Source organism: Leptomonas pyrrhocoris (genome assembly GCF_001293395.1).
Source record: "Leptomonas pyrrhocoris isolate H10 chromosome Unknown, whole genome shotgun sequence".
Taxonomy (NCBI): domain Eukaryota; phylum Euglenozoa; class Kinetoplastea; order Trypanosomatida; family Trypanosomatidae; genus Leptomonas; species Leptomonas pyrrhocoris.
Genome location: NW_015438365.1, coordinates 180,208 through 197,898, shown reverse-complemented (window position 1 = coordinate 197,898; position 17,691 = coordinate 180,208). Strand labels below are relative to the sequence as shown.

Here is a 17,691-nt window from a genome sequence, read left to right as displayed (position 1 = left end):
ATATGTATATAAGGAACAATGGATATATGCCGAGACTATGGAAGAAGTGACTTTTATTAACGCCTATGAGAAAAAAAAACGATGTAAACATTCATGCAAAACAATAAACACTTCAAGCTTCTTGTTGTTTTTTGTTATACAAAAAACTAAGACAGAAACAAACAAAGAGAATAGAAGTTGCTTCGAGAAACACTGGGAGTGCACGAAAGGAGTGAGATCAGGTCTAGAAAAAAAAAAGGCACGGAGGGTGAATACGTGAAAAAAGAAAAAAGAGAAGGAGAGAGAGAGGGAGATGTTGAGCGTTACTGGAGGGTAACAAAGAAAAGGAATTCAAGGTGCGCCAAAAAAAAGGAAGACCAAAATAGTCTAACTTACACACAATTCACTGAGTCGCGATGCCGCAAAAAAAAAAAAACACAACAAAAACCGTTGTACTGGGCAGTAAATGATCGTGAAATCATCAGCTGCGCGAGTGTGCAACAGTTAAATTATAAAATAAAAAAGTGTATGCGAAACAGAAACTCTGAAGAAGAAAAAAATTCACTGCTGTGCGGACGACTAATGCGTCCTCGTTGAAGGCAAAAAGCACTGCCACCGTCACACACGCCATGACGATGGCTTGGTGAAGAAACACATTTAATGATTAAAAAAGGAAAGCTCAACACAAACGGGTGGAAATGAAGCGAAAGGAACACAAAAAGGGAAGAAAAACCAAACGCGCTATCACCGGACGCACAACTACAAGTTAAGAGTCCATCAATTGTAGTAATAATAATAATAATAATAATAATAATAAACAGAAACCAACTATTTAACCCTTTCGTGGAGGTGCAGAAAAGGCGACTGGCCGAGCGCGAAAACACCAAAAAAAGAAAAAAGAAAAATAGGAGCGTTGAACAAAGCTTAACGAGTAACTTTCTCTCTCCTGTTCGCTGAAGAATGATTTTAAAGGTCGAGCCAATGTCTCGTTACAACAGCAAAGAGAAGAAGAAAGGAGGGGGAGTATTCATACAAATGAAACAAACCCGAACAATAAAAGTCGTCTAACCAGTCATCTCTGCATGAGTACGCACGCGCGTGTGGTGAAGAGACAGTGAAGAAGAAAAAAAAGGAGGTGAGGTAACGCTAGCTTCGACTGTTCAAAGCAGTTCCGCGTTTAACGTTTATCCTCGATGCTTTCAAAGATTCTTTCTGCTTTCTTTTGCCCTCGCTCTCACCTCTCAGAAACCTCCGCACGGCCCTCTCAATATGAGTTTTACGTCCGTGCCCCTTAGAGCTTAGAAAGACATGCTAGGTGCAGGAGTCGTTTGCGAAACGGGGTTTTTTTTCTTCTGTGTTGCACTACAACAACCGAAAGGGAGAACAACAAAAAAGAGATTATATTTTTATAAGTATTCAATGAGAAAATGGTTACCGTGTTCAATGAAGCAAAAACTCTTGTTTTCATCGTGCAAGCGTCACAGAGAGAGAGCATGAAGGCAGACGTAGGGGGGGGGAGAAGAAGAAGAAGCGTGTAAACACACGAATCGAAGCTCCTTGTGTCTCCTGCATCAGCCGCTGAAGCTCTCCCCTTCACCGTGCATCTTCGCTGATATAGGAAACGATGCTAGCGCAGAACAATAGAATCACTTCAGAAGAAAAAAAAAAACAGTAAAAAGAAAAAAGGTGCTTCGTCTCTCTTGAGGAGGAGGGGGGGGGGTATAAAAGAAAAGAGAAAGTATAAACGGAAGAAAGGGAAAATGAACGGAAGCATAAGTTTGTCCATACACGAAGTTGGGTGTGAAGATGCAAGAATAACACTGGCTGCTGCTGTTGTCATCGATCGCGCTACTGTGAGTCCGCGGCATATCCCTTTTCCGCCTCCTCCTTCGCCTTCGCGGCGGCCGCTGCCTCCGCCTCCTTGCGCTCCTTGATCTCCTGCTCCGTCGGCAGCACGTGTAGAAAGCGGCACGACTCACCGAGGCGGCACATATCCTTCAGGCGGAAGTGTGCGCAGTGCTGCATGCGCTTGCGGGTGGGAATGTTGTTCATCTCCTGCTCGTACTGCTTCTGGTACGCCTTCGCACCCTCGGTGATGAGGACGTTGGTGCCTGGGTAGTCGTGCCAGGTGTCGAAGCTGTTCTGGTTGAAGACGCGCACCGTCATCTCCGCCGGCAGCCGCGGCACGTGCGCCATGGCCGCCGCGTTGTTGATGTGCGTCGCGTTGGCGCTGTTCTCCCGCACCGTCTCGAGGTCGTTGATGGCGCAGTGGATGTCCTCGCACTCTTCCCCCTTGCTGCACTCGGTGTGGTTAATGACGGACGGGCACAGCTTGAACTTCATCTTGAAGTTGTCGCCGTGGTCGTTGTACATGGTGACGTAGTCGGTGCTGCCTGCCGTGACGTACACCGACTCCGACGGCACCTTGTAGTAGCGCGTCAGCGTCGGGTCGTAGCAACGGACGTGGAAGCCGGCGGTGTACGCCTTCTTGCCGTCCTTCTCCACCTCCTGCGCGTCCACCTGCGGCCACGTGTACTCGAGACCGGCGATGTGCATCTTGTCGCACCCGCTGCCGTGGATGCAGCCGTGCGGGCTGAGGAAGTTCATGCACAGCATCAGCTTCGTTGACTTGGGGTCGAACTTCTGCACCGGCGCCGCCTCGACGTTGTCGTCCGACCGCTCGTTTCGCTCGCTGTCGTTAACGCTGGCGTCGTTGCTGTCGGTGTTGGCGATGGTGGTGGTGCTGTGGTGGTAGGCCTTCTGGTAAAGCAGCTGGGGGCGGATGTCGGCCATCGTGCTATAGATGCGATTGAGCTTGATGCTGATGATCTTCTTCGTGTCGGGGTGGATCAGGTGGACCGTCGGCGTCTTCTCTGGCACGGCGTTGTTGCTGCTGTAGTGGTGCTGCTGGTTGTAGTAGTAGTTGTTGTGCACCTGGCGGTGGAACTGGCCGTAGCCGCCGCCCTGCATGCCGCCTCGACCGCGTCCGCCGCGGTAACCCGTCGGGGCCCCGCCGCCTATGTACGGGTTCATGGAGTTGCTGTTGCCTTGCTGGTTGAAACCGAGATTACGGGGATACTGCTGCTGCTGCTGCCGCGGAGCTGACTGGGCGTACTGGTTGTTCGCAGCCTGCTGAGGGGGGTAGCTGTAGGGAAACATCTGCTGCTGCGGGACGTAGGGTTGGAAGGCCATCGAGTTCATCGCTGCTCCCTTGCTAGCGTTCCCGCTGGCATTCGGATACGAGAGGTACGACTGCTGCTGCTGCTGGTACCCGTTGTATTGCGATAGCATCTGCTGCTGCTGCTGCTGCGAACGCTGCTGCTGGTGTTGTGCCTGGTTGTTCTGGTACACCATCGGCTGGTTGCCGCTCATGGAAATGTCGCTGGGTGCCGTAAACATTTTCTTCACACACTAAGAAACGGTCGTTTAAGGTTCAAAGAGGGAGAGGGGGGGGGAGAAAACGTTTTGCGTGTTCCTTCCTTCGTCCTTGGTGTTTGTGTGTGTGTGTGTCTGTGCTACGAAATCGGCGCGACACAGTATAATTCGTTAAGGTAACCACTCCAATAATAATAATAATAGTAATAATAGTAAAAGAGACTAGGTGGAAATGTGTTGCCTCTCAATCAACGAGGGGGGGAGATAAGAAAGAAGAGGGGGAAAGTCGAGCTTCGTCGCTTCTTGCTGGTTTTACAATGGTGGGACAACAACGAAAACGATGAAATCAAAATGATGTTGTGACCTCTCTTCTCAGGGTTCTACTAACAAAAAGAAACAAGAAAAAGACTTCCAGAGAGGAAGCAAGACCACCACGAAACAACAAAAGAAGTAAAGAAAAAAACAAAACCAACGCAGGAAACGAAACGTGATGTGAGGCTGCTAAAATGAGAAAACAAGACGCGTGTGGAGCGACTTCGGTTACAATCGCGTTTACTTTTACTATCTTATTTTCCTACTCGTGCGTGCACTGTGGTTGCGTCTGTTAACCTGTTTGCGAGAAGAAAGATCTGCTGAAAACCAGAAACTTTCCGGCAACAAAAACCTGCTAAGAAAAGCCTTTTCCAAAAAAAAAAAACTTCGCTTCCGTCACTCTCTTTTTGAGGGAGTAAAGGGAAAAGTAAAGGTTTGAAAAGACAACGGACACCTTACGTGGATTAAAAAGGGGGTAAAACAGGTTGGAAGCGATTGAGCAGGACACACGGCGGACAGGCCTTTTTCTTTATAACGGTACTGGGGGGTGTATATATATATATATATGTTAAGAAAGCTTGCGTTTTAGGGGGAGAAAAGAATTAAGAGAGGCTGATCTTGTTATTTTTCGTCTTCTTTTTTAAACAAAGAAGCTACGTGAAGAGCTACGAAGAAACGTTTCCAATTGAGTGGTGATTTTTATTCCTTGTCCTCGAGAGGACAGATGTGCGTAATGATGACACGTTGAGAAGAGTCGCTGCTAGTGATAGAACGCAGCGGCGCGATTGACCGAAGAGTTGCCTGGAATCAAAAAGATTCTGCTTGTTTAACCGAGAAGAGTCAGGTGTTAAGGCAAATGAGGGTATGAATGTTTGCGTGTTGTGAGTAAGTTTGTGTGCGTGCGTGTGTGTTGAAGTTGCTCGAAAAGGAAAAGAGAAACAAAGTAAGGCGTGGAAGCAACACACAAGAGCAATACACAGGTCAACCACAATCAGTGACAAAAACCACTGACGCAGGCAAAACAAACAAGTCAGGGTATGATAACGGGGTTTTTTTAATTCGCTCTCTCTCTGTTCGCAACACGAAAGCGTTTGAGGAAATAAAAAAGGGTTAGTCCTCTTCTGTTGAAACACTAAATAACTATATATATATATCAAAACGAAGATAAGCGAAGGATTTCCTCTGCGTTTTGCAAAGTTTTTTTCTTTCTCTTTCTCCTTCTTTTTCTCTTGTTCTCTTTTCGGTTTTCTTTTTCTTTTTGTCTCTTTGCCTTTTTTTAGCCTTTCGAATATTTTCTTGTTCTCTCTTTAGAACTTCTATTTCAGCAACAAACAAAAAAGGGCTGAAAAAAAAACAGAAGCGAGCAAACAAATTCTCGCAATTAAGAAGCAGGAAGACACGCAAAAACCAAAGAGATGGATGTTAAAGCCTACAATACAACCCAAAAGCGGGGGACCGCCAAAGAGGGCAGCGCTTCGAGGAGGAGAATCGAAAGAGGGTAGACTGGAGAGAAGAAAGAAAAAAGATACTAAAACGAAAAGCGAAAAAGTTTGTCAAGGTAATAAAAGAAAAGGAAAGAGGGGAAAGAGAATAAAGAAGGGGTGCGTCAAGGTTAGGGGCAGAAGAAACAAGGGGGAAAGACGCGGACACTGTAAAAAGAGGGGGAAAAAGATGTTATGCTTAGAAGGAAGTAAAGAACAGATGCAATCTTACCGTTCCTCAAGTGTGTGAGTGTGTGTGTAGGGGGAGGGAGGTAACGTGTTGGGAGTAGCTTAGGGCGAGATCGCTGGGAGTACAAGCTAGTGCGGTGTTTTCTATCAGTGGCGGTGGTTTCGTGGATCACGTGGAAAGACTTGTTTGTTAAGAAAGAAAGAAAAGCAGCAATTGAGAAAAAAGAGGAGGAGGAGCGATGGAGAGAAATCCGCGAAGATGAAAATTTGAGATGAAGTTGTAATGTGTCGTTTTCAATTTTGGACTCGCGCCCTTCCGTACATCGTACATGACCCGACAAGAAATCGCAGGAGACTCATGAACGTGAATGGACGCCGAATCGATGAAGGCGGCCAAACTGATCTGCCACACGAGGATGCACGTGTGTGTGCGTGTGTGTTATGGTTTTTTGAGCTACAAAGTTCTCCGACACGCCTTTCATTATCATCACTATTATTCTTACGTTGGCGTCGTCATGAGATCTGATCTCTCTCCGCGGAAACGTTGATCTGGGGCGAGAAGCAGAAAACAAAAAGATGCTCTTCAGCTGCTTTTTGATATATGTCTTTTTACCGCTGCTCTGCAACTTTGTCCTCGGGGTTTTTGCTATCTTTTCTTTTCGTGTGTGTGTGTCTGTGTTTATAAAGGCAACTGCGACTATTAAACTCCATTCAGCATCGCTCGTTTAACGAGCAACTCGAATCTGCTCTCCACAACCTTTTGCACCTTGCACCTCGCACCTCCTCCTCACTCCTTTTATTATGTTGTGAGGGGGCTGCTGCGTGCGTGCGTGTGTGTATACGCACACTTCTCCTTGGCGGTGTGTAAACGTGTAAAAGAAAAAAATAAAAAGGGGGAAGAAAGAGACGAGGAAGAGACCAGAAAACAACACCACCAGCAACACCAGCAACAACAAGAGACAAAAACAGAAGAGAAGGTCCGCTGCAGAAGAAGAGCGGGTGATGATAAAACAGAAAAGATATTAATAATAATAATATTTCGCTTAGATTTCGACCAATTTGCGACTTTGCGCTACCTTGGTGTTGTATAGAAGAAAAAAGGGGGAAAAAGTACGAGGGAAAAACGACAGAGTATTGGTATCGAAAGATGACAAACGAGAAAATAATAATTTAAAAAGAAAAAATACGAAACGGCGCATCCGAAACGCGTTTAAACCTGCAGTTAAATGCGAATGGAAGCGGCGACATGAGAGACCTTGTTTTTTTTTTTTGCTGCTGCTGCTGTTGTTGTTAAAGAAGGCAAATACATCAATATATACGATCGTGGAAAAGGAAAGAAAGCTGCGAGTGCGCCTCTTCCTGGTTAAAGGGGGGGGGGAGCTTTTGCCGCTAGAAGGAGACGGCTGGAAAGAAGGAAAATCAACGGATGAATCAAAACAAAAATGACAAACGGCAGCGGAAAACCGAAAAGAGAGGAGGCACGAGTGAGGAAAAGCAGAAGGCAAACAAAGAACTCCCCACATCCGTTGCATCGGCGGGAGTGCGCGAGCTCGCCTGGACAAAGCTTCTCCGTACGTCTGCTCCCGGACCACTAATGGAAAATGCCAAGATAGAAAGGTCAAGAAAAAGAAAACTCTCTCGTCAGGTCGCGCCTTTTGATAGCACAGACTTGCATGACCCTCGCTCGCATCACGCAAGCCCTGCGTCGCAAAAGCCGTTGGAGAGACAAACGCCAAGAACAAAAAGCCATCAGTCTCCCTTTACTAAAAGGCAGAGAACAAAAAGCCTCTACAGAAAGACGCGGCCGACCTGAGTGGATCCATTCGGAAGACGTTCGGCAAACAACACAAAGAAAGAGGTCTTCCTTCCCAGCTCTGTGCTTGCGTATTCGTCGTACGAAACCACCGATCCCAAAGGTAAGATAAGAAGAATATACATGTTTATGATGATGGTCTGACGTGCTTCCTCACCAGCGCACTGATCCTTTCAATCATTCACAGAATGAAGCAAAACACACATGGAAAATAAAAGACATCATCTGAACCTTTCCCTCACTGGGCTGCGGAGTTATCAACAATAAAAGAAGAAAGAAGAGAGCTTTTTTAAACAGAATTAAGAAGATAAAAGATACAATCGTAGAGGCCCTACGCAAAACCCGATCCACATAATCGCAAACCAAAAACAAATAACGCAAACAGAAGACTACTAAAATGGTTCTTTTTAAAATATATAAATATAAAGACAACAGCGCTGAGAGCGATGTCAGGGCATCGTGTTTTGTGAGCGTGCGTTCTTTATTTTTCTTTTTTTCGCGGCAAAGAGACAGAGAGACCAAACCAAAAGGTAAGGGGAGTTCGTGAGGATAGGGACGACAAGGCCTTTTCTTCCAACATCGCCCAAAAGGGCTCGCCGCAACCCAGCGGTAAAGGGTATACAACGCCTATTCGTGCGCACAGAGAGAGTATAGAGAACGTCCGCAAAGGAAGAGACAAGGAAAACAAAATGGAATCCCCGCTGCAAAAGACAAGAATCTACTTGAAGGCAAAAAAAAAACACGTCAGGAGCACGGATGGGAATGGTAAGCGCACCAGTGTATAAACGTGTACACCGTTCGCACAATTGAAAACAATGGAAGAGTCCTTTTTCTTTTCGTAGGAGCAACCCGCAAGCAAGCCACGGTTCTGTGAGAGAAAACAAATATATAGGAAAGAAGAGTATGCACCTCAACATCTCGGTTGTGCCAGGACCACGGCAAACACACACGGTGAGTGCATTTTACCACACACACACATGCACACACAACAGTAATGATACTAATAAGAGGATAGCACGAGACGCAAACAGAAAAACAAAAACCAGTTACAGTGCAGATGTTCTCTACTGTACATCATGGCACGAATCAAAAGGAGAGAAAGCACAAGAGCGGAAGACGCCGCGCAGGGGAAAAAATAAATAATGATAACAATGATAACAATGATAACAATAATAAGATGCAACGAGTTGGGGGAAGGGGAATACGACGACAAACGGAAAGGAAAGAAAAGCAAAAAAAAAAAAACTGTGCATGTGAAATGGTAAACGAGACGGAGAACGAAAAAAAAAAAGAAGGGACACACAGTGCTTGCACCACACACACACACACAAACTTGCAAAAGAAAAAAACATTAAATGAAAAACAGGAAGATAGAGAAGATGAAAAACATAAAAACGGTGTTTCGTGGTGATGTGTGTGTTATTAGAAATATTTTAACGGTATTAATCATGATGTTCCCTCCAAATCAAAAGGGAAAACAAAAGAAAACAAAAATAGGGAATAAGAGAAGCAGCACTTTAGGATTGACGTGTCTCTGGTGCTGCTCAGTGTTTGGGTGTGTTAAGCATCCCTTCGATGCTGGGGTTGTGAAATGGTGAACTCATAAAGCAAAGAAAGAAGAACAGCAGGGCATAACTAACAGAAAAATATAGGGAAACGAAGAAAGAGATGTGTATGCGCCTCAACTACGCTCTTTTTGACCAGTCTATTTATGATAGTGTAGTACTGCGAACAGTTCTTGTTTCTTTGTTTTTCTCTACTCCTCGTGAAGCCGTACAACAAGAAAAACTGCAACGTCGATGAACAGCAACAGCGCTTGGTGCGTGATACCTGGCATCTGTATACAGCGTGTTTCCTGTTTCTTTTTAACGGCACCTCGACAAAGGTGCAGTACAAAAGTAGACACAAAGAGAAAAGAGAAGAAAAAACCAGAGTTCAATTTAAAAGTGCAGCTCGGGGCAGAGGTGACGTTCGACGCCCGTGCGAAGGCGAGGCATAGAAACGAAAAGCGTGAAACACAGATGGGAGAAAAAAAAACATGATGAACAGGAAAATGTAAGAAGGAAGTAGCACGTTAGGTCTTACCCCTCCATTACACGCTGGTTTTTGTGTACTTCAAACCCCCTCCTCCCTCCTTCACTCGTTTCTCTGGACCACAGCAGGTCGGCGGCTGCATTTGAGCAGCTCAGTCACAACGACGATGGGACAAAGAAGTTTCATGTGGCGAAGAAGCGAAGAGTAATAGCTGCAGCAGAAGAAAGAAAAGAACTGCACAGCAGCAATTTTTCTTCCTTTTTTCCTTTTGTAAGAGACGAGACAGGATGGGTAGAGTAGTCGCAAGTGTGAAGACTTACGGAAATTCATGCAAACAGATATATATTTATATAATAACGAAAGAGCGTGAACCGCGTTGCGTGTGTCCTGCGACGACACACTTTCGAGATGAGAAACAAAAATTGGCAAGCCAAAAAAAAAAGAACGCAAAGAGGGGAACAACGCAGGTACGTTTAACGGTTTATGCTTTAGGTTTTTCCAGCTCCAATAAAAAAGAAGTGCTGGTGAAGGGAAAAGATCAACGTCCTCGAAACGAAGTCGGGAGAAAACAAACAACAACAAAAAAAAAAGATAATGTATTGATAAATGAGAATCGTCAGCACAAATGCGTAAATATATTCTTTTAAATATAAGTACATCTCGAGTGAGGACGAGAGAAAAGGAGAAAAAAAAGAGAGACAAAGAACTTTGCCGCGAGCGTCGTTGCACTGCGGCAACACACTGTAGGCGCAGTGATCTTTCCGTTGAGGTGTTGCATGATGCATTAACCCGGCAACATTTTTTTTTTACGCAGATGACCTTGAACTTCCTCATTTTTCTTCTTTTCTGAAGACGGAGGAGATGCATTGCGAGTGCGAAAAGGGCTTATAGGTTGTGAATCTCACTCTAGCGTCGTCATCGAACAACAGTCAGTCATTTTATTTTTCTCTGTTTGTTTTTGCTGCGCAGAAGTCGAAGTGTGAAACGCTGGAGTGAATTGCACGCGAGCAGCCCGCGAGCACCCGCTCTGGGAGAATACTCTCTCTTTGTCTCAGCCCCCGCTAGTTAAGTGTGTTGGTGCTGGGCGACAGCGCGTACGGGTTATTGCGGCGCACCGGCGAGATGCGGCCCTGCGTCTGCTGCGTAGGCGAGCCCGTCATCATGCCCGAGGAAGGCGACACCGGGGAAAGACGCTGCGCAGGAGCCGCACCGGTCGGCCCCGTGGCCACCATGACGCGGTACGGTGACACGCGTCCGCTCGCGCGGTACTGGACCGGCGACATCCGACCCGTCGCGGCCGTCGCCACCGGACCGACATAGGGGGAATTGCTGTAGATGGGCGATCCCGTCTGCTGCTGCAGCGGCAGCGGCGCCGGCTGCTGTCCCTGCTGCGCCGGCGGCGGGATGGCCGTAGTGGGGGAGGGCCCTTTGCCGTAGCCTGGGTAGGAGGCGTTGCCCTGCGAGCTGCCCAGCGTGACGTTGTCACCGGGGCTGCCGATGAAGGCGCCGTCGTTCGCCATGGCCAGGGCGGCCATCTCGCGCGCTTTGTTCATCGCGCACTCCTCGGCCCCCATCTCGCGCCCGGCCGTCGGGCTCGGCGTTGTGTGCGTTGTGCCGTCGTCCTCCGGTGCCGGGCTGGCCAGCGCGACGGAGACGACGTGCAGGAAGCGACAGCCGTCGCCCATACGGCACAGCTTCTTCGTTTGGAAGTGCGCGCAGTGCTGCATCTTCAGCGAGGGCACGCCGCCGGCCTGACGGGAGGCCTCCTCGTACTGCGTCGCGCCGGCCGTGCGCAGGACATCGCTGCCCATGAAGTCCACCCCGTCCCCGGGCGTGTTCGGCTGATACACGCGTACCACCAAATCGCCCGGCATGCGCTCGTAGTCTGTCAGGGCCGCGGCGGTGGCGCGGTGGGTGGCGATGTGCGGGAACTGTGAGAGGTCCCGCACGGCGCAGTGGATATCGTCGCACGTCTCGTTCTTGTCGCACTTACCCTGCGCCTGCAGGCTCGGACAGAGGCGGCACTTGTCCTTGAAGTTGTCGCCGTTGTCGTTGAAGAGCTCCACGTAGCGGTCGCTGCCGCGGGTTTGGTAGATGTACTCGCTGGGGATGTCGTAGTAGATGTCCATGTCTGGCGTGTAGCAGCGGATGTTGAAGCCTGGGAAGTAGAAGTACGAGTCGGGGTCCACCTGCGGGTCCAGCTGATGCCACAAGTACTGCTTCGGCACGTGGACGAACTGACAGCCGTTGCCTGCCTCGCAGTGGCCCTTCAGAAAGCTCTCGCACAGCTGCGCGTCGTGATCCGGCTTCGCTTTCGTGCGCTGCACCCGGTTCAGTTTCGTGCACATCAAATCGCCGGTGGAGGGCTGGATGAAGCGGACGGTGGTGATACGCTCCTGGTAGGAGCGACGCCCGTTGGGGCTGCGCCGGCCCTCGGAGGCGGAGACGGGGCTCTGGCGGGAGCCGACCTCGCCCGAGGTGGACGCGCTCCAGTTGCGGTGCTGCGGTTGGTTAGATGGCATGGTGGATGAGAAAAGTCCTTGCAGACGACTCGAGAGGGAGGGAGAGAGAGGGTGTGTAAGAGAGAAGAGGAGCAACACTGTTGGCGACACGATTATCACTAGTTTAGCAAAAAGAAACACGAGGAAAAAAGAAAGAAGAAGAACAGGAAGAAGGCGCTGATGATTGTGTAACTTAAAAAAGAATCAAAAAAATGGCAAAGTTGTTCTGCACAAATGAGGGAAGAGGCTCTCTGAAAACAACCAAAAAAAAAGGAGCTGCTTTCAATGCACGCTGATGCACGTGGAGGGCGGCAGCGGCAGCGGTGATGAGTCACGATTCCTTTGGAGAGTGTATTCCCTTGGCGTGTCCCCTTATTCCTCGACTGGGCAGGGGGAATATAGAAAAAAACTTTTCCTAAATGTAAAAAATAAAAAATAAAAAATAGTGAGGAAAGAAAGATCAAGAAAATAAATAGCAAACGGGATCTTGGCGGGAGTGTGTAGAGGGTGACGTCAAGCTGTTGCCTTGGGGTGCGTGGTTGGTCGAAAGCAGACCCAACGGGGTTGTATAGAAGGGACACACCTGAAGAAAGACCGGCTGATGAGAGGAGAGGAGGAAGAAAAAGAAAAACAGCGAATTAGGTACCCGTGTGAAAAGAGAAGGGAAGAAAAAAACCAAAGAAAGGAGCACGGGAAGCAGCAAGGGAGAACGAGAAACCAAAGATAGTTCAGGTTATAGGAACTACAGTTTTATCTCCGTCTTTTAACACTTCGCTTGACACGTGAGTTGGGCGAAAGAGATGCGACGCGACGTCGAAACAAACCCAGGGCGAGCCGAAGGGGGGAGAAGAAAAAAGTCAAAGAAATATGAAAGAGAAGCAACCGTATTCTCTATAGGGAATTTAATAGGTGATAGGATGAAGAATAGTACTTACGTCAATGTTTTCCAAGATGTTTGTGAGCTATTAGACACGCGGTGAAGAAGAAGGACAGAAAGAGACGCCGTGGCGATGTCTTTCGGTGCTTCTATTTTTCTTTTCTTTTCCTTTTTGCTTTTGCCAGCCACACGATTGCGTTTCGCAGAGAAAGCCTGTGCCAAAGGAGAGCAGACGTGGCTCTTTGTGTTTTGCTGCGGGTGTTGTCGCTGTCAGCTAAAATAGAAAACACAACTGAAAGAGGATATATATGTGTGCAGCTTCTTGCTGCTGTGCGGAAGAAGAAATAAAGAAATAAAGCAATTTCCAATATAATTGAAAAAGAAAAGGGAGTGGGGAGGGAAGAAGAAGAAAAAAAGAAAAAGCAGACTTGCAAAGCTGAGTATGTGAAAGAAGAGCGTGAGAAGATGGCGAAGGAAGAAGAAACCAGAGCGATTCAACATCTGCACGTATTTGAATGTGCAGAGGCGTGGGGCGGGGTGGATGCAATACGAATAGTGCCCGCGTGTGTGCGTTGAAGTGTCCAACAACACCGTATGATGCCAGGTATAGAGACACGTGGAACGAAAATGCGAGAACAAAAGATGCCGGTACGAGGAGAAACGATATTGACCCAGAAGGTTCTGTTGATCATCGGACTATCTTTTTTTTTTTGAGCGGAGAGGCGCACTCCTCACTCATTGCGAAAACTCGGCGTCGCGTACGTTAGCCAGATAGCAACGCACCGGTGTTTCGACGCGGAGCCAGCACCTTTTTAACATGAAACCTACCCCAGTGCAGCTTCTCTCTCACAAACACTTGAGCTGAGACGCACATAACGCCGAGCCAAGCCTCCCACACGGAACCAAGCAGACCGTATCGGGTAAGGAGAGAGAGCATAGCACGACGGGAGCAGACTGGCCACATCGGCAGCTTTGGGCGAGAAGGTGCGTTGACAGTCACAGACAAAAACAAAACGGCGCTGGCTACTCACTTGGTTTTTCTCTTTGCGTCTCAACGTTTGCTTCGACTATAAGTGTCTAGAAAAAAAAGGGTAGCAAAAAATATATAAATAAAAAAAATACGGCAATCAACTTCGGGCAGTCACAGCGTCAGTACACAAAATGAGTAAACATGAAAATGATCCTCTATAGTTGCACGGCGAGTAAAGATGTGTTGTCAGCGCAGGCAACGCCGGCGTCAGAATGTGTACGTGCGTCATCCAACAAAGTCTTTTTGCGACAGTGCCTGCTCTAGACGATCCGAAGCATTCTTTGCTCTCACATAGCGCTTCACATAATATTCTACTACCTGTACAGACCCCACTCGCTCGTCAACGTTGTGAAGGTTGGCAAGCGCAAACATGGAATTTGATGTCAGTCCTTGGAGGGCCACCACCTGTTTGGAATATGATAAAAGAAGAACAGCGGTATCTCTGTGCGTGTGTGTGTGTGCGGTGAAGAGAAAAAGGAACGTGGTAGCACCGTCCTCTGCGCGATGGGTGCACACGCGTAGTCCGTTTTTGCGTTGGAACCTTGAAATACATGCAAGTATCTGAAACGGAGAAGTATCGCCCTCACGCCATGTACACGTTGCGAATATACATATGCATATATATAGAGAGAGAGATGGAAATATAGGGAGACATTGATATACACCACGATAAGGTGGGAGACGGAGGTGAACAACGAAAACAAAATGTCGAAAAACAACTTTGAAGACGGGCAATGGCAATGGAAAAACGGAAACACAAAGATGAAGAAAAAGTCTCACCATCTCAAAAAAAGCGCCGTTGCGTCGGCACACAAACGTCAAAGCCAGGCGAGGCTAAATAGTGGAAGAGCGAGCGGAAGAAAGAGAACAAACACAGCAACAACAACGCCAGCACGCCCGAACAATCACGTCGACCTCACGTCCACCAACGCGAGTTTAAAGGACAAGAACAACGTTGGAAAGATGTCTAGAAGGGAAAGACAAGAGAGAGAAAAAAAAAAACATTAGTCCATACAAAAAAGAAGGGACCGTGCATACGTGGATGAAGAACGCTGCTTCACCGCTGCAACAGTGCCAGAAAGCTACGAAGCGGAGGAAGGCACTCCAGAGGGCTAAACGTGACGGAGATGTAGGCGCGTGAAAATACAAAAAAAACAAAGAGGAGCATCATTGTCAAACATCAGGAGAGAAAAAAAAAGAAAAAAAAAGACAGGCCAACTGGCAGAAACACACCCAGAAACGATGACGAGTAGGCGGCCTCATGAGACTCGAAGCACAGAAAAAGGCATTTGTAGACCAACAAAAAAGAACAAAAGCGGATGAACATGAAATCGCAAAAGCCGCTCGCAAAGGAAAGGGAAGAAAAAAAAGGAGGGACACAAATCAGCCAACACAATTCGCCGAAGAGACTATAGCAACGAAGCAAAACTCGCGAAGAGTTGTTAATGAATATATCTACGTACGGGAGACACCGGCACAGATAGAGAGAGGAGGCGTAACGCTGTTAAACATAGAAGATAAAGGAACAGCGAGTGCGAACAAACACTCCAAAAAAAAACGTTGAAATCTGAAATCGTCATTGCATCCTTTCGTACGCAGTAACTAGAAAGAGTCACTTTATGCTCTGTCGTTGTTGATGATCTCCTCTCTACTTACGCGCTGCCACATCCCGCGTACCGAGACGACTGCCCGTCCCAGAAACGTCGGAGCGCGGCACCTGGCGCACGTGAGCCTTTGTCGCAGTCGGCTCCGCTGTTGCGCCCGTCGATGTCGCCTTCACGCGATTCGCCGCTAGTCGCGAGGCTGCAGCGTTGCTGTTCGCCGTCGAGCGCGAAGCCAAAGAACTACCAGTCGGGCGAGTGGCACCACCACTGCTGGGGCCCGTGCCATGCGTGGCTGTAGTGCCCGTTGCCACCGGCCGTGACACGCGCAGTTTGTCGGCGCGACGCAGCGCGGCGATTTGCTCGTAAATTGCATCGCGGTAGCGGTCCAGCGGCAGCCGCTCGTTGTCCGGCAGCGAGATGGTAATCGGCTCCGGCGCCACCGGCTCCTCGTCTGGTCGGTGGAAGGCGGCCACGTACGGGTGCTCCAGCGCCTCGGCCGCGGTGATGCGCCGGTTCGGGTTGAAGCACATTAAACGCTGGATGAGGTCAAGAGCGTCGGCGGACGCGTTCGGCAGCAACTCTGCAAACGTCCGCGGGTGCGAGCTGGAGATGTCGCGCAGCATCGCCTGGGCAAACTGCGAGTTGGTCGCTGCGATGTCCGCCGCGGAGGGACGGCCGGTGACGCTGATGATAATTTCCAGCTGATTCGTGGTGGACCGGCCTGGAAAAATGGGCTTGCCAAGCATCAGCTCCCCCAGTATGCACCCGACGGACCACATGTCCACCCCCTTCGTGTATCGCGTGGAGCCGAGCAGAACCTCTGGTGGTCGGTACCACCGCGTTGCGATGTAGTCCGTCAGCACCGGACGCGACGCCTGCTCGCTCTCGAGAGAGAGGATGGAACGGGCCAGGCCGAAGTCTGCCACCTTCATAGTGCAGTCACTGTTCACCAGCAAGTTGCTCGGCTTCATGTCGCGGTGTAGAATCTCAGCCGAGTGCAGGTACTTCATCGTCTTCAGTAGCTGATAAATTATGAACTGCTTGTGGATGTCCTCCAGAATGTTGGCGCGGATCACGACGTGCAGATCCGTCTCCATGTACTCAAACACGAGGTAGATGTCACGGTCATTATAGGCGCGGTGGACGTGCAACAGCTTGATGATGTTTGGGTGGTGTAGGCGGTGCAGGAACATAATTTCTCGAAAGGTGCGCTGCGCATCGGTGGAATTCTGGAAGGCGTCGTAAATCTTCTTTAACGCGACGATGCGGTTGTGCTTGCGCTCGACGGCGCGCCACACGATTCCGTACGCGCCTTGGCCCAGCTGCGTCTGTATTTCATACTTCTTGAGAATGTGCGACTCGATTTCGGTGGACATCGCTCCGGAATACCCCAACGAGGGCGAAAGATGCCCAGCTTCCCGAGGTGCGAGGCTGTCGTGGTTGCTGCTTTTGATTCCTCTAGCGCCTGTCTTGTTATTCCCCGCGCAGCTTTGCAGAGGACTGCCCTTCTTTTCTCCCCTCTCCTTTTCTGGAGGTTGAACGTCCAAAATCTATATGGCACAGTTGCTAGCCTGGAGTACCGCGCAATCAGAGTTGATCTCTCAAAGCAACACAGCTATTAATTATTTCTTTATGATATCAATAAAAATGAGCAGGAGAGATGGCAGCAGAACGAGAAAGGAGAGAAGAAAGGGCCACTGTAAGAAAGAGAAAGAAAGCGGTTGGGTTACTTCTAGATTATTACCGGCGCGGTCGTGCGAGCAGTGACAGTACAAGTATGATGCGCTGCAGACACGTGCAACGCAGATGTGGATGTGGATGCTTGTGGGGAAGGGTGAACACACAACGAAAGCGTACGCGTGAAAAGGCACGTGTGACAGCTTTTTGACGACGAGTGCGAAAACAAAAAAATGAACACAGATGGAGAGAGGAGGGAGAGAGGGTAGACGAGAACCCCGAAGCGGTGTAGAACGAATGTACAGGCGTGCGACGCGGCATGGGAGTGACAGCAGCGTACAAGAGAGTTTCAAAACAAAAAAAACTCGGTCGTTTTCTTGATCTCTTTATCAACCGAAAGAAAGAAAGAGAGAACCGCTACAAAGGACGGCCACTGCACACAAAATCCGACTTGCCAGCTGCCCTCCAATAATTCTCAGCGTTGATCAGTTGCTTCATTTCTTTCCGTTTTCCCCGCTGCCCAGCATCATGCTTGTTCCTCCAGCTATTTCTCTTCGTCTACGGATGGGCAGCGCTGACGCTTCGCTGATGAAGTGATGGAAGCAGTAAAGGGGAAAAAAAGCGGCTGAGACTACGTACTACCTTTCCCTTACTTGCTTTCGCGGGTTTTCAAAGGTGCTGGAGTAGCGAAACTGGAAGCAAAACAAAGAAAATAGAAGCCCTACGTCATCAAAGCATTGAGAACACGTCATCAATAGAAAAAGACAAAACACATGAATATATATATATATATATATATATATATATATATATCTAGAC

The 17,691-nt window shown here is 48.6% G+C and overlaps 4 protein-coding genes across 5 annotated transcripts; all 4 read right to left on the bottom strand.

The window, feature by feature from the left end:
- Positions 1–1,827: 1,827 nt before the first annotated feature.
- ABB37_04986 (hypothetical protein) lies at positions 1,828–5,520 on the bottom strand (the record flags this gene model as incomplete). Its single annotated transcript, XM_015802857.1, has 1 exon — positions 1,828–5,520. Exon 1 carries the CDS (start codon positions 3,376–3,378, stop codon positions 1,828–1,830), a length of 1,551 nt encoding a protein of 516 aa, XP_015658373.1. The 5' UTR covers positions 3,379–5,520.
- An 859-nt stretch (positions 5,521–6,379) lies between these two features.
- On the bottom strand, positions 6,380–6,868 carry ABB37_04985 (hypothetical protein; the record flags this gene model as incomplete). Its single annotated transcript, XM_015802856.1, has 1 exon — positions 6,380–6,868. The coding sequence occupies one exon, from the start codon at positions 6,866–6,868 to the stop codon at positions 6,380–6,382; it is 489 nt and encodes a 162-aa protein (XP_015658372.1).
- A 3,376-nt stretch (positions 6,869–10,244) lies between these two features.
- On the bottom strand, positions 10,245–13,064 carry ABB37_04984 (hypothetical protein; the record flags this gene model as incomplete). 2 transcript variants are annotated; one of them, XM_015802854.1, is made up of 1 exon in its annotated part: positions 10,245–13,064. In XM_015802854.1, exon 1 carries the CDS (start codon positions 11,703–11,705, stop codon positions 10,245–10,247), a length of 1,461 nt encoding a protein of 486 aa, XP_015658370.1. In that variant the 5' UTR covers positions 11,706–13,064. The 2 variants fall into 2 exon arrangements, with proteins under 2 accessions (XP_015658370.1, XP_015658371.1); XM_015802855.1 differs by having other exon boundaries at positions 10,245–12,999.
- Positions 13,065–15,239: 2,175 nt separating this feature from the next.
- On the bottom strand, positions 15,240–17,077 carry ABB37_04983 (putative protein kinase putativemitogen-activated protein kinase; the record flags this gene model as incomplete). Its single annotated transcript, XM_015802853.1, has 1 exon — positions 15,240–17,077. Exon 1 carries the CDS (start codon positions 16,569–16,571, stop codon positions 15,240–15,242), a length of 1,332 nt encoding a protein of 443 aa, XP_015658369.1. The 5' UTR covers positions 16,572–17,077.
- Between the last annotated feature and the right edge of the window lie 614 nt (positions 17,078–17,691).